At 30.9% G+C, this 17,902-nt stretch overlaps 1 protein-coding gene across 1 annotated transcript; it reads right to left on the minus strand.

Annotated features, from left to right (window-relative positions):
* Nucleotides 1-10,464: 10,464 nt before the first annotated feature.
* Nucleotides 10,465-14,327, minus strand: LOTGIDRAFT_165669 (hypothetical protein; the record flags this gene model as incomplete). The annotated part of the gene is made up of 5 exons (XM_009062711.1): nt 10,465-10,538; nt 12,357-12,543; nt 12,778-12,902; nt 13,130-13,411; nt 14,315-14,327. The coding sequence occupies 5 exons, from the start codon at nt 14,325-14,327 to the stop codon at nt 10,465-10,467; spliced, it is 681 nt and encodes a 226-aa protein (XP_009060959.1).
* Between the last annotated feature and the right edge of the window lie 3,575 nt (nt 14,328-17,902).

The raw sequence follows: 17,902 nt of genomic DNA on the forward strand, positions 1-17,902 counted from the left end.
AAACCAGCCAGGAACTTCTTAATGGACCAATTACAGGCACCCCCTTGTCCTATGTTACCATAAACCCCTGTTTACTAATATTCCTGAAGTGTCCTACCAAAGCTCTACTATGTAAAGTTATTGTCATATTAAAAAGTTTAAGATTGTTTCTTGATTTCAAGATACTAATGAAATATTTGTACAAAATTTGATATCAATAATAATACAAATGCCATGACATCAAATACAGATGATATAATTCACTAAGACAACCTCAAGACGTTGATTATCTGAGTTGTGTTAATTGGATGTTTGTCAAGCGTATTCTGATATAAAGTTAGATGTTAGAAGTATATGTAAAGTAGATGTTGAGTACTTGTTACTATATATAACCATTCCAGAGTTTAGTATCTCAGTACATACTATAGTATTGATAAGATAATGATATTTGGTTCTAATAAACAACTTTGAGTAAACATTGATAATAAACAGTTCTAATAAATCTAATTAGGAAATGAAAGATAATAACATGTTAATCACAGCAATATACTTCTGAAACTATAACCAGTTATTTTCATTTGTTATTGTCATCATTAGATGTGTTATTTCATATCTTAATCATATATTATGCATTTGAGATAAAGTTTCAAAAATAATCCAGGATATATCCAGATATCTGCCTTATGGGGTGAATTGTGTTTAGCAGCATAAAAATTTGATAATGCCAATATGATTCTTAATTATTATACCTATAATATCTTCAGAAAGGATCAAACGAATTCCACAAATTGCTTGAAGATCAAATTTATTATAAATTATCAATATTTATCTTGAATCATTATACATCTTGACTTGTAATAAAGTGCACACCTCCATCACTTAACACCAATTGAAATAAAGAGGATGTAATTAAAGATATTAAGTATGGAACTTATCATAATTTTGATAACTGATTAATGATAAAGATCTTACAATTGTAGGCCTATATTAAGCAAGTGTTTCCTTGCAAGGAAAATTAAGTCATGTACCACAAAAGTTTGCACTTTCTTCGGACATGTCAGGGAACATAGCGTCATTCAGTATTCTCTTATCAGTAATGGCACCAAAATATGTGTCAGAATGCACCAAATCAATACTATTTTTCAATTTTTTTATTATAGGGGAGAACCTTCTCAGATGCTCCAAAGGAGTAATGCATCCATGCACTGTCACTGAGCTGCTTCATTTTGAATCTAAACCTCGACAGTAGTCCCCACATTTCATCAGTCTGTCCCCTGTTTGTAGTCTCAGACGAATAGTACCGCTACTGTCTTTCATTCTATATAAGACAGGGTCAAATTCAGAGGATCATATATTACACGTTCAGCAAAACTGAACCAACCAATGTTCTAACTCATATTTTCTCACAATATTTCTTACATTATCTTATCTTTTAAGAACTATCATTATCCTTTATTAGTATATCATTCATTCTAATTTTAAAACTGTGGTTTAAACATTTTCATTATTTCAATCTTATCTTCACTTCAGAAATTATGAAAATTGATATTTATGTGGCATAACTCGAATAATTTCCTTTTTATATTTTAGAGTTCATAAGTTGAGGTATGTCATTTTCCTTCTGGTTTATACATGTAGAAACTTTTTCAAATATTTCAAGGTCATTTGCGATTATTACAGAAATTATGGGTTGAAATCAGAGATACTATTTTCAAAAACAGATAACTCTGTGCTAAAAAATACGATTTTAAAATATTATCTTTTGTTGTGGATCAAAGTTGGACGATAGCTTCTTGGATTTTAATCATATAGAATCTATTAAAGTCTGACTGTCAAAATAACTTAATTCAACTTTTCTTAAATGTACATTTTCATGTTTTAGGGAAAAAATGTGGTTCTTTGTTTTAACTTAATCTTGTCATCATAAATCTTGCAGAATTTCCTTATCTTTTTAACGCACATTAAAGATATTTTTTACAGACAGGTCTTTGAAAAGAGTAAAAACACTGCAGGAATTATTTTGAAATTTATTTTGAAAGGTTTTTTAGTACACGATTTTAGCAAGAGTAAAGACAAGCTTATCAGTCAGGTTCACAAATTATCAAAATATTCCAAATTGATAGATGTTTTATCTGGAGGTGGCCCTTCACTCTTCACAGGGGGTGAATATTTTTATCAACTTGTTTTTTTCTTTATTTTGGAAGGTATCTGAGACAGAACCCCAGAGAGTTCATCAAACTCCAGATGATATTTCAGAAGATGTTATCGCGCTTTAATATAAATATTGGTCCAAGATGGCCACCCTGCTAACGGCAGTATGACATTCTACTCTAGCTTGATAATGTTAAATATGATTAAATAGAAAATAAGATGATATAATTTGAGAGCTTTGTTACACTTTCTTTATCTCATCTCAATTGTCTTGGGGTAGTCTTCAATAAATGACACCAGTGAATTGAAATGGTTTGTTTATTTCCTGGGGAGAAAGTCTAATGTTTTATCTTCTAACGTGTGGCAACTTTCTCTTTCAGTATTATCACAGAATAAGTTTCTACATAATATTTTCAGTTTTTTATAAAATCATAGAAACTCTACAATCAATGGAACCACTCCTGCAGATTGTTAAGTTAGACGCAAAATTGTTTTTTTACAGTTTCAAATAAAGGGGTTATATGGCTGAAACCGGGTGCATTTAGTTTACAAAATAAATATACCAACATCTTGTGAGCTATAATATTCACACAAAAAATATCTCCAGATTTTATCAATTACTGTTTCTTTCCCAAAATACCAAGATTTGTTGTCATTATTCAGAGAGAATTTTCATGAATGGATTAAATTTGTCAACTAGAAAGTGAAAGTTGAACATATGATATGTATTAACATCATGCTCAAACAACATCAAATAAATACCAAATTACATAAAAGCTTTCAGTATTTTTACCAAAACAAGTCTTGTTGAAAATGTCGAAAGTCAAAATCTCAGTTACTGGGGGCTACATAATATAATGTTTTTGTCCAGAACTTCATGAATAACAATGTGAATATACAAGAAGATAACAAAGTTATTCCTTCACGAAGGTTTTATTTAGCAGTAAAATATAAGAAGTATGGAATCATTTGAGCCACATGATTTACAGTTGGCAGCATTTCAGAGTGTCCATAATGACAAAATATGATTGCTTCTTTTCCCTTTTTATTCCATTGTTGGTAGCCAGCTTCAAATCAAATCTAATATGGAATCTTAAACAAATGTGCTTGGCACAATGGCAGTTTTCTGTGGTAAGAATTTGGTATAAACTAAAGATCTAAACAATCATAGATTTTTTACCCTCAAACATCCTTAATAAAAGTGTTCATTTGATGCAAAAAATGAATTGAGATTAGGATTGAACCCTGGACCTTCAGATTTGCAAGCAAGATTCTAACTCACCGAGCTAGCGTGGCTCCATGCTGAATTGGTGCAATATGGAACTGACAATTCAGACAAAGATTATAATGTGAACCAGACAAAAACTATTGCACTTATTTCTATTCATGACATATTCATATAATTTACTATTGTTGATTTATAAACCCCTCCCTGTCTAACATACCATACTGTTATTTAGTGGGAAAATAGAAATTTCACAAACTATCAAATATTTAAAAAGATAACAAATGTGAAATTGAACAAGTGTTTCAGTGTTATTTCAATATATGCAGGATGTTTGATGTTTTTGTGTAGAAGTTTGTTGTAAATATGTAGCGGATGTTACAGTCTGCAATGGGTTTTTTTAAACCCATGTCTCCAAGATTATAGCATGCATGAGTTTTCAAATTATCATGGATCTATTTGTTTAACCTGCTCTGAGAGTTCTGGAAAATGTAACTTATATCAAATCAAGATTTAATGCAATACAGTAATCTAATTGGATAACAAAATTAATCTATTTATGTGATTGACCAATCACATGACTAGAACTCTATAACCATCATCAGTTAAATTTTTCAAGACTAATGCCCCTAGTTACATAGCTTCTCTTTATGAAACACCTGATATTACTTCTCGTTTGAGGAGTCCACTACTATACAATTATTGCTCCTATTGTCATGGTTTTTGTTACTAATAGTTTATACAAAAAAAAACTACAACCAGAAGTTTAAACAAGGATTATTATATGAAGGGATTTGTCCTTCTTTCCTAACTGGTAATCCTCTAACATGAAATCTAAAAATGATCCTCACTCAAACAGTAAGAAGAGTAGAATGGGAATTATAAGGATTCTAAATGTCAGCTTAACTTCAATTAAAGTCAGAAGCAGCAGTAGAAGAGAAAATATTATTCCGCCATTGATAAACGAGTATTATCAGTGAATCTTGAATGAAGTTTTTATATTTCTGGTAGTATACGATAAAACATAAGGAGAAAGTCAGTAATATCAGGAAAGTCTGTTGATAAAACTTAAATTATGTCATTTTTTACTCCCAGCACCTGCTGAATGGACTATCTTCTAACATTGGTTAATAAAACCAGATTCTGCTTCATTGACAAGTGTCAGATAACTACTCTGATTGTGTTTTCTGGCTGTTTCAAGTGAGAAAAAACTTTGATATGCTTTCCTGTGAGTACTACAAGAGTGCCAAAGGGTATTCTTTTTTTTGGTCAAAAGCAAAGAAATGCTAAGTCACAAATCATCTTTTAAGAGGACTGAACCCCAATAAAGAGGATTAATGAGACTATCAATATTGACCTTTATTAATTATTAATTTTGAAATTACAAGAAATTTTTTTGTCACTATTATTAACGCACACTCCAAAATTGGAGAGTTCCTTTAAAGGAAGAGAATTGTGACATATTAAAGCCCAACTTTTTGATTTTCAAGCAATGTTTGAAAAAGTGCAGATATTCATAGGTTATATTCTAATTAATAAATAGCAACTGTAGGGTTGGTTATATTGACTGATTTGATGCTGTTTGTTTATATTTAGCAGTCAACAGCAGCAATCAAGATGTCTACTGAATTTATAATTATAACTTGTCATAGAGTTTATTTATATAGCATTTCAATATTTATTTATATTATTAAATAATATTTATCTTATTATACTTATATAACATCTCAGTTAGACTTTAATTAAGAAATTAACTGTAAATCATAACAATATATCTCATCTTGTTGCCTGGGTAACTCAGATTTTGCTTAAAGGTGTGGGCACATGAGCGGTCTTGGTCAGAGATTTTTGGCACCGATTAAAGTCTTGAGTAAAATCTTGTGTGCCCTTCATCAACATCAGACAGATCGTCATCATCCAATCAGAATCATTTTACCTTTCAAGTGCATGCTCCGCACATGATTATCAACATGGTGGAAAACAACCAACTGGAGAATTTTGAACTCTTGACAAGACTCTAGTCAGTGACAAAAGTTTCCAACCAAGACTGTTAGTGTGCCTGCACCTTAAGCTCTTTTAAATATATCATTTGTTTGTTAATGGTAATTAAGTGTAATTAAATTGAGTGGAAAGATACATAAGTAGCATAGATTTTCTATGTTTTCAGAGCTAACAGTTGGTTATGTTGTTTGGATGTGTAATAAGAAAAACCCATTAAAATATTAATTAACAAATTAATATTAAGCTTAGGTTGAAAACTGTTTTCAAGAAAATGAAAAGAAATACACATCAGTAATAAAATAAATTGCTGATGAAGAATAAAAATAACAAACATTATATGGAGAATAGCTACTTGTGACTTATCTGTATCCTGCACATATTATGTCTGACACTGAGAATCATTGCAGTACAGATAAATGATTAAAAAATGATAAGAATTAAATTTAAGCTTACCTTGAAGATTCAGACTTTCCTTCGCCTATTAAAATGAAAATAAAGAAAACGATTGTTAATAAAACTTCCATTATGTCATTATACTTAACAATTCTAAATAAAATGTCAGTTTTCAAAACAATCCACCAGTTTCGTTAGCCACATATGGAGGTCTTTAATTCTCTAGTGTACACAATCACAAATAGGATTGTTCTTAGAACACATGTTGTATTGTTCCAATATGATCACAGTGGTAATATTGCTACTCCAAATACAACCAGAATCTAGGAAGGTCTTTCAGGATCAGAAGAAATTGGTGCTTGTTGAAGACTGCAAACAAGCAGCCTCAAAGCATCTTATAAAGTATGTATAATTTTGATCAAGTAAGAACAAATTGCAACCATCAATTTGTTCCTGACACCTATCCATACAGTTATGGAATACAAATTAGTTCAATTCAAAAATTGGTTAAAACCATAACTTATTCAAACAGAAAGTAAAGTTGTCACTTAAACACAGAATCAGTTCCCAAGACCACTCCTACACAACACAACCACTAGTTGGTAACATAATTTATCTGTAAATGTTTCCATATGTCATTACTTCATCATCCCATCATTATAAAATAAACGGGAGTCATGGTTGGGGAACCTTCAAATTACCACCAAACTCATCTCCACTCACTAGAAATCGTGTTTATAGAATGTCCTAACTTCATTCATGAAACAATTCTTATATATCAAATGAAGCCATTCAATAGGACTGAACCATTTCATGAGATTCCAAGGGGACGATCTTACTAGTGTATATTGTAGAAACAGAGAACTCTTGGCGCCACTAGAACACATACCCATCTCTAGCAGAAATTTCTACACCTGTCAATGAAATGCTCGCAGGAATTAAAGGTTTCTATTAGATATCATGAATACAGTAATATGTATACTTTGATATCAACAATGTTTATAAACAAACAGCAGTCCACCAATAATTATCTCTTCCACATTTTACTAGAGTAATTATTTTCACATTTCTTTAACTATCTGTTGGATATAAACATCAATATTTTCATTCTATTCATGGCAGTCAATCATATCTAAGTTTCGTAATGTTTTTAAATCTTCATTTTAACGAGACTATTAACATCAGTGGAATTTATAAATACATATGTTATGTACTTCAAAACACACTTATTACTTAAAACATCATTTCTTAAACATATTTACTAATCAAACACAAGTACCTTCAGAAAAAAATCAGAGAAACAATATCTAATTAAGTCTTCTTTAAAGATCAACCTAAAAGGGCATCACTTAAAGGGATAGGTGGGCCATTTTTTTTTACCAATCATACTTTAGTCTCAGAAACAGGAATTTTGTAGCTAAACCAATTAGTTACAGCTCACCATCGAAATTTGAGCCTTCAAATCCATGTGTGTCCAGATTTATATGCGTTTGAATGTTAAAATGCCAACTTGTCAATTTAAGCTACTCTGTGATATATAGAAAAGTGAGAAAAATTGCTAGTTTGAAGTATTTTTAAAGGAATTATGCAATTTTTGTACATTTCTAGTACTTCTGAAGACTATTTACATATATTCAAGATTAAAATCAACCCCCCAAAATGGCACATCTGTCCCTTTAAGTTATGGTTGTGATGCAGCATTTTTTGGCAAAATCTCACAATTCATGAACAGAAAATATTACCATAAAAGTTTCCAATTGTAAAGCATAAGAGTCTAGGAAAGCAACATTTAACATTGAACCTTTCGAAAGATAACAATCATATTGTCTTCAGTTTGGATTCCATAAATTTATGGTTGGAAATTATTAGAAAATTCATAAATTCATTACTCAAAGCTCTTTACAATCTGACGGGACTATACCTTAAATAACCGTGACACTTTAATGGGCATCTTAATTAATTTCTTCATGGTATTTCTGTGGTCAGTTTCCTATCTTTGACCATCAAAATACCATGACTGATAGGCCAGTGTTCTAATGAGTAGATTTTAATGAATTTATGATGTTTTTAGAAGATAATAGTAGAGTTTTAATTGGATTATAAAATGTTTGTAGATGGTAAGTAAATAATTACATGTGTTCTTCACTATCAGACTGATAAGACTACAATATTTACTTCAAGAAATTATTGTGACATGCATTAATTAGGAACTATCTTTTCCTGAATCAGTGGAATGGAACTAGATTCAGTTCTAACAGAAGTTATTGTTTTAAAATTATTCCGCTAAGATCAAATTTATGTTCTTAATAACCTTTTTAGGGTTGTGTTTCTTCACCCAAAGCTGTCCAACACAATGCACTGGGCAGAATCGGTTCCATACTGCAGGTTAGAAGATAACTAGTAAGAACCAAATAAGAATGTGCATCACTAAAGGCCCAAAGGTCTTCAAAGGTAGGAGTACAGCATGACAGGATATTAGCTATTGCTAGGTTACCCATCTGAACACTTGAATACAATTGTCAACTTAGCATCTGACTTTGAGTCCAACACTGGTTAAGAGATATTTTTCCTGTATTTTCATTACAAGGATGGTCATACTAAGAAATAACGAGCCACACAGAAAGATAGTGGACAGTAAATAATATAGTCTTGCCAGCAGCTCTGATAAACACTGGTATCACAATGTGGATTGTGTCAACCTCACTGTTATCTACCAGAAACCTCGTCTTTAATACAGACACCACCCATAAAAAGAAAACCTTCTGTTCTTTAATATAATTATCATTTCAAAACCTCTGGAGAAAAAAAAATTTCAGTCTTTCAATGTACAATATATTTAGTTTATGAGCTGTCAAATTTGGATGTTCAATGCCAAATGATCCTTGTTAAAACCCTGACTAAAAGGCTGATGGTGGGAAACTAAGAGTTTGGTACCACCCAGCCATTACAAGTGTTAAGTATTTATACTATATGATAGTTAAACAGTAATAAGATCTAGTATAAATTGTTAGATAATGTACCACAACTGGTAAGTCTCTAACTTCTACTATCATTGAGTCTCAACACTGTGTTCTTTATATTGGTATCAAGAGAATTAATTGAAGTAATCACGTTAAAAAATGGTTTATCAGACAACAAACTTATCTATTAAATTGGAATGTAATGTTCTTAATGCAGAATAGTTTTTCAGGATATTTTCCTGACACTTTCTGACAAATTTTATACCTTGACAAGGTCTTAACATTGCAGAACATTTTTCATTTGTAGAAAATAATTTGAATCCATTGTGTCTAACTGACAGAGCCACATATTGTCCTAGTATTACGCTCTTGATTTGGCTAATGAAAATAACAAAACTGTGCAGAGAGCAATAAGGAAAATTTGGCAACACAACAACATAAGTCTATTTTTATACACCATGTCCACCTGCAGACTGTAACACAGGGGCCTTGCTTTATTGTCCTATCTGAAAGACTGGATGCTTTCATTACGGATATAAAATAAACATAATGAATAATTTCTGAAAATTTGTAAAATAAGTGAAAATCTATTAATTTTAGACTAGTAAAGTAAAGAAGGTTATCATTGTTAAATATTTATCATCAGAAACCAGAAATACATTCAACCTTTGCTCATAATCTTAAAATTACTGTTTCAAACCAAAACAAACTTTCAATATATACAATACATGGTTTGTACCCAGTAAATTTCCTAGGCCTATATCTTTCAACAAATCAGAAATATGAAATTCAAGTCAATTTATTTATTAGGATAATTGATAAAACACATTGAGGGAGAAACTTCAATGATTTGAAAATAAACAAATAAATTTCAGCTTGACTAATAATGTCATTTCAAGTGAAAATGAGATTGGTAAAATATACTGATAATTTTACACAGAAATTCATCAAATTTCACATTTATCAGGATTTCGCGGCAAACACTCATGAAAGAAGCAGAATGAATCACATGCATCAGCCCACTACAGTCATCTGACAATTTTGGCCATACAGCATAAAGTAATTGGACCTCTTCATCTTCACGTCAAATTAGATGATTCATGGATGTAATAAAATATCTAATTTTGTTATATATTTCTATGAAAAAATTGGGAACCAAAAGGAAATTGCCTTGATTTGTCATTTAGCATATCATATATCAAAATATGTGCACAATGGTAACTCGACAGTCAGTTTCATTCATCCAGGGTGTAGTAATTTGGTCTCAAAAAATTTAGTCACATGGTCAATAGTCACAAGGTAAATTGGTCACCCCATTATAGACAATAATAATTGTGAATAAGTTATTACTGACCATTACCAATTCTATATTTGACCAAATTGCAGGTGCTTAATCTTTTGTGACAAAATTACCAAAATTGAAATCTCCACAACCCTAGGAGGCAAATGCAAAAACTCATTTGAACAAAACAAAGAACAAATCTTATTGTAAATGCTGAAAAAAAATGTTTAAAACCATGAAAAATTTTGTAGATTTGTTAACTAAAGTATCAACAGTAGAAGATCAAAACTAGTAGACTTATAATAACATCTAGACAGGTACCAAGATCTCATCTTTAACATTATCAAAACAAACACACACCAACAGATACAACGCTTAATTTAACTATTTACATCAACTCATCTATCTAATTTCTTTAATCTCTTTTTTACTAGACCTCCATTGTCTGATGTCTTCAAGGTGTCTAGAACTCTTCACCAGGAAGGAGAGAAGAGATGGAATCCTGATGCAATTGGTAGATTATATGTACCATATGGATTTGTGTGGTCTTTAACAAGATCAAGGGTGAGATAATAGATCAAACAATCAGCAGCTGGACACAGCATGAGAGGATGACAGATATACAAAATTCTAATACAACTGCTGTGCTGTCTCTTTTTAACTTCTGCACATATATAGAAGTTTAGAAGATAAAAATTTTAGTACTTTTTCAAACAGGATTTTTGATGAAAGAAATTGGGTCATGCAGTATATCTATTATGCATTTAAGAACCTCCTTTGCATGGTCCTCTTCCAGAAAATGGAAGTTGTGAGCTCTAGGTCAAACTGACCATGAATAAGTTATCATGTCTCCCTGTTATTGGGGAACCTGATGTAAATGTATATGAAGAAGTATTGGCAAAGGACAATTTGGGACAATGTTTCTTTTCATATTTGCACATTAAAAGGAAATGAAACAGTTAAGAGGTTGCAAAACCTGCTTGAACCAAAGCTCACACAAAAAAGTACTTAAAAACAAGCATTCTCAGTAGACGTGAATTTGACCTTGTAGACTGTATATATTATTCAGTATAATCAACCTTCAGATCTTGTCTCTATAAAATGCTCCATTACTTATTGTAGGGTAATAAACTTCTTTTTATATTTAACGGTCAGTTTCACATGTAAGTTAAGTGAGATTGGTCATTCTGTAGAGAACAATTATGTCTTATAATTTACATTTACTCTCTCTTCTTATCAGATAATACTATAAACAGACCACAGTCCACTCATGTTTTTATCATCAGAAAACTTGATGACAAAGTTTAATTACCTACAAGCTTCTAAAATATAAACTCACTTAAATTGTGAGAAAGAATCAAGCAAGCTATTAACGACCAATATCTCAGTTCTTAATTCTCAATCTCTTTTTATACATGACAAACCAACTTTAAGTCACTATTTTCATTTTAAATAGATCTCTAGAGTTTCCTAAGTTTCTATGTTTCTATCTATTTCAACTAGATCAATGTCTTAAACCATGTCAAGAAGTATATTTGATATTTAATGGAATGTGTATAGGTATTTATCAATCATACTCAAATATCAGTCAAATATCTCAATATCAATTCCATACATTGTTTTATACATATATACAACACAATATCCTCCATGATAGATACTTGATACTTCCTAACACAAATCAAAACAAAAACCTTTCTAACAACAAGTAAACCATGAGCCATACATCAAAATACAGAATTAATACTCAACTCAACTGACATTTCTGTTATGCACTTAACACTGAATATTACTTAAAACATTAAATTTTTGCAATATTATCATCAGAAATGTGAACTTCAGGAAAAGATTTTGATTTTTCTACCATCTATTTGGCATTTTGAATAAGTGGTGTCAATGTATCATTGGCTGTTTTAAATCATCTGTTTTATTCGAATCAACAAAACTAACAGAAATCAACAACAAAGTTGCAAAAAAATACTAATGGCCCTGATTTTCTCAAGTCTCAATAGCATCTTCACCATATCAAGCTATTACAAAGTGCATTTAATACTTTGACTGAAATAGTCATCCTTCTGGTAATCACAGAAGTTTTTTAATGCAGCAATTTGATTGGATTGTACCCTAGCGAATACAGCCAATGTTAGGCCTCAACAGAAAGACTTAAACAATTTGGCTGAGGGTTTAATCAGGAGGCTGTGATTGACTTTAAGTGCTAGTTTTCAATCCAATTAAATTGCTGCATTAACAATCTTCTGTGATACGAGAAAGACGGCTATTGCAGTCAAGGTATTAGACACAGTTCTTGATAGCTTGACAATGGGAAGATGCAATAGAAGATGATGTCCAAGTAATTGGCACTTACCACTTAAAAGATAAAGATGAGTTGTTCTTGAATCTTTGGTATATCCACCATGAGGATGATTATGTGCCTCACAATTATATTTAGCAGCTTCTGTGACATTGATAGTATATTCATCTTCTACTATGGGTGGTGTTGTAATATTAACATAATTTGTATTTTCAGAATGACTTGGAATTTTTTTCTGTACCTAAAACATTAAATAAGTAATTAAACCAAAACAGTTACAGCAGATTCATCTTTCAACTGATGGGAAATTGTGGCTTCGGTCATGCTTTTACCATGCCTATTATTATACCTCAATGAGGTGGTCTTGCAATTTTTAAAAAAGAACTCTTTATGGCAGCCTGGTCTGTATCAAGAATCAAACACTTTATCAAGACCTTGTGTAAAAGGGACTTTGTTGGTTATTAAGTGTAATTACCACTTGATCATCTTTTTTCCACTCTAGTGTAGGCGTTGGTATACCAGCAACAGTACATCTGATTACAATAGTAGTACCAAATTCTACCGCTTTATCTTTGGTCAATTCCACTATTTTAGCTGGTGCTACAATTATAGTTGTAGAATTTAAATGACATCAAAAATGAATATGATCCATTCTACAACAATTGACAATTGATATATTAACTAATCATATAACCAGATTGTGCCAACTTCATAAAAACAGGAATTGTCGCTAAAAGACAAAGTTCTTGATGCCAAACAAAATGATAAATACATTAATGATTAAAATAAAAATTCACGGAAATTCATATATGGTACAAAATACCTACCATGCACAGCTAGTGTCACTTCTTTAGATTCTACCGCTTCCAGTCCATTTTCAGCACGGCATTTATAGGTACCTCTATCTATTACATTGACTTGAGTAAATCTCAGATGACCAGATTTAGGCGATATTCTGTAAAAATTATTCCTGCCATGCTTATTCATCTCAACTCCATTTTTAAACCATTTAATTTTAACAGGTGGATCTCCTTTAGCTTTACAATTAAATGAAAATCTTCTTCCCATTAACACTACTCCACTTTTTGGTGGTCTTACTATCTGTAAACCTGAAACGAAACATCAAATTGATTATTTTTTATTGATTGTTTGGATAAAGCAAAAATTCAATAAGTTTGAGAGGATAGTTGCATAAGCTTAAAAGTAAGTAACATAATTGATAAATTCTTGAATGCAATGGTCATCTATGATGAGTTTTGTTTCACAGTTTTGTTGTAAGTACATGCTCTTTTTCTCAATGTTGAATCACACCAAATTCTTATCACAGGATATTTTGAGGAACAGGGTCCTTGAACTCTACAATTGTCACATAAAAACTTTATATCAATATCAATTTTTAATAAATCTATATTATATTTTTTTTTAAATCCTTGGAAATAGGATATTTCATTTTATAGAATTTTTTTCTAAGAAGAAAAACAGATTGCTGGAGGTTCACAAATTCATATTTTGGAAAAATTGCCATCTGTGAATATATAAACATCACAGAAAGCATGTGGGAGTTCTACCATAACTTAATAAACAAATATCTAGAATTAAAGGTTATTTTATTATTACTCAGATGCAATTTCAAATTATCTTAAAGACTGCTGATAACTCCAACTAAACTGTCATCTTTACTGATAAATAGAACGTTTTTTCATTACAAAGCCTTAATGTTTCTTAGTTGGAATTATTTTGTTTATTTGTACATGGAAGTAGCAATTTAACTATTGAGAAGATGTGCTATATAATGATAAAGTATCTATTGAAATAAAACACTAGACAAATTATGTTTAGTGTCTTTCACAGTAGCATTCCAATACTTCACTTCTTGAAATTCTCTAAAATAAGGTGCTGAAGTTTCAGGCCAGAAAGAGTTACGTCCCTTTAGTCTTCATTATTTCAGAAGCAGTGGTAAGATATTGAATGTAAACCAAATGAAATTATATGAATGGAGTTTAACATCCTACTTTTCTGCACCATGTGGGCTAACAAAAACGGGCAATGCCATGCAGAGTGCAATGAGGGAAATTTTGTCAGGGCAGCATTAGCCTGTAGAATACAAAAGCCTCGGGGTTTATTGTCCCATCTGAACAACTAGACGCTTTATCCATGTCAGCCCCTCTTATCTGTATCACTGACAGGGGGAAACCGGGTTGAAAATTCCGAAGGTATTATCTCGACCTGTGTCGGAATTGAACCTTCAGGTTAGCAAGCATGCGTCTAACTTACTGAGCCACTGTGGCTCCTGAATGAAAACCTAGGAGAAAACAACATATATATGCTGTACAAAAAATGAATAATTCTTTTCACTGTTTATCACTCAATACATCAACTGTAGAGCGATATAGAAATATCAAAACAGAACCTAAAAAAAAATATATAATGTTCTTTTAGGTTCTGTTTTAATATTCCTATTATGCTGTAGTATAAAGGATCCACAATGATCAGCTGTTCTGCACATTGGACGATGGAAATCAGTATGGTAGCCATCCAATATATTGTTTGCGCTCCACTTTTCTTTTTAAAAAAAAAACAATCAGTCCAAGAGTTCCTTTTCATTATAGTCATATTTCTAAGAAATGGTTTCCTATTTATCTCAAATTAATAACTGGACACAAGTATATGGATAACAATTACTTCAATAAAATATCTTGCGATGTTTCCGTGAAGGTTCTTCCATTTATCAAGATTTTTAAAAAAATATTGCCAAGATGTTTTTTTAGTAAGTCCTTTTAATCTTAAAATGATTAAATCATGACAGAAATTTCTTTAAAAAACTGTTTGATTAAAAAAAACAGTATTGTACAGTATTGCCTTTTCTGTATTACTTATCACTATCGATTGTAAATATCAGCTGATTCACCCCTTATATAGGTCAAACATGCATAAATTATGACCAAAAATAAGTCAAGAATGATTCTTTTATCTATTAGAATTTCAATAAGTTATTTCTTAGATAGTTGTATAATATAAAATAATGGACATAAAGAGTCATAGGACATAATGGTTTAAAACTTGATCTTCTCCGTCATTTTCTTAAAACACGACAAGAATAATTGATCTAATATATAGAAATAAAAACAAATTTTAACTTGACATTTACATGAAAGCCTGAAGGAATTTTTTGTTAAAATGTAAAGACATCTATAATGTATAGGTCTGCATTCATATAGACATTATCATGAGTAAATATAAATTTGTCTGTGACACAAGTTAAAAGCAACATATATTAAGATTCATTGGATTGCAGTGGTAGGTTCTAAGGGATCACTGAATGAATGGACATTTCAATGATAACGCATTAAGGATTTGAGGCCTGTCTGATCAAGACAATTTTGTCAGGTTACATTTCAAAAGGTTAAAGAGATAAATGCACCATTGTTTTTGAACAATCATACTTAAGTCTAATAAATGCCTATTTTTTAGTTAAGCCAATCAGTAATAGTGTTCAAAGCTCACCATCGAAATTTGAGCCTTTAAATCCATGTGTGTCCAGAATTATCCGTGTTTGAATGTTAAAATGATGACTCGTCATTTTAAGATACTCTGTGATATATAGAGAAGGCATATATAGAAATAGTGAGTAAAATTCTTAGTTTGAAATTTTTAGACGAATAATGCCATTTTTGTACATTTCTAGTACTTCTGGAGACTATTTACATATATCAAAATCAACCCCCCAAAATAGCCCACCTGTCCCTTTAATAATCAAGTACAACTATTTTGAAACTCGATTGGTCAATTGTCTGCATCTCTTTTCAAGAGTTTTCCTGACTGATAATGTTTATTTGGTTTATCATTATGCATGTGTCAGCAAGTTAGAGAATGCTCTCACATCCATGTGAATTGCCTACACAAAATTTAAGTCAACTACCTACTTTATCACATAAAGTGTTACAGCACAATAATTCAGGTATAAATTAATCTGGTGACGATTGTAAAATATGTGGGGAATGTTAATCCATTCAAAGGATTAACTATGTAATATGATACATGATATATACTATACATAATACAATAACTTTGCCAAATCAAAGCATTAATTTTGTGTTCTCTGAACTTTTTGATATTTCATGAACATTTATCTTATATCTTGGTAAAAGATAAGTTTAAATAAAAATGTACTGAAAATTTGAAACCGTGAGAACCTACATGTGCTTATCAATAAGTTGAAGAATTTGCAAAAGCATAATTTGCAACACCTGTATTTTCAAAGTTAAATGTTAATCTTCGGTTAAGTTACAAACAATAAAGCACACTTTTTGCTCAAATGTTTTCAGTTACACAAAAAATTCCAATTAAAAATTAAAATCTTTTCTGAGCCACCATGAAATTAAATTTGACATAATTAAAAGAGGTATTCAATTTAGTCATGGGTGGTATCCCCACTGAATTAATTCAGACAAGTTTGGCGTGAAATCAGAACACATGATTTTATTTATAAAAATCTTACACATTTATTTTCACGAAGAAGTTTATATAGATGATAAAGAATAGTAAATAATATTTTGTAAAGATAAATAATAATATTTGGATCGTACAGGTGTTACTTTATTAATCTATTTTAAATGTAAATTAATATTTGAAATAACACCTGGAATTTGTATCATATCATGTGTTAGCCATGTACCAAGTTGACATCTTTCAAATATTCCAAACTTGTCATTTTCGTATTATCTACACCTTATTTTATCTATTTGTACAATGTAACTTGACTATATTGTAAATTGAATATATAACAAGCCATGTTCGCACTACAGGTTTAAAGCAATGATCTAAGGATTTATAGACAAATTTAAATAGGTTTTCACAAACAGATATCTAATTACTATGCGGCATGCTTGTGCTTTTGTATCCTTGTGTACTTCACCAATATTCTTTTGGCTGTGAGGACTATTGACCTTGACCTGAGCAGGTTTGCAAAATTCTGAACAGATTGCAAGCTGTCAAATTGTTTAGCCAGTATCATCATGTCAGCATGTTTATCATTGGGAGAGAATTTTTGATGAAGAATTAATTATCAGTTGTAGGTGTGAAACAGTGAAAACCACTGCAATCTATTGACAATTTTTGGCATTTTTAACACTAATATGAACTACATATTTCTAACTCCATAATCATTGACCCCCTTTAAGAGATCCTCAAATTAGGTCAACAATGAGTAAGGTACATGTATAATTTCTACCCTAATTGTATTCACCTATTAAACATATGTAGAGCAAGAATATTAGTTAATAATCATGTAATCCCTGTGTATATCACCTATTAACTAGATCAGATAATATACAAGTAGATAATGACCGACACATATAATATCATTATCATTTTAACAGTGATTTCAATCAGCATGTTTATATAACATACATACACAAATTCTAATAATTGAACTAAATATTTCTCATAACTCAAAATGCTGTCTGGTGGCTTTATGATAATATAATCATTTACTGTTGAAATGTATCACATACAAAAAGTTTAAGCCTCAGTAGAATGTGCAAAATTCAATAACTGTCCATCAAAGATCATCAATAGATAAATCAAGTACTAACGATCCG

This window comes from Lottia gigantea (assembly GCF_000327385.1).
Source record: "Lottia gigantea unplaced genomic scaffold LOTGIsca_53, whole genome shotgun sequence".
Taxonomy (NCBI): domain Eukaryota; kingdom Metazoa; phylum Mollusca; class Gastropoda; family Lottiidae; genus Lottia; species Lottia gigantea.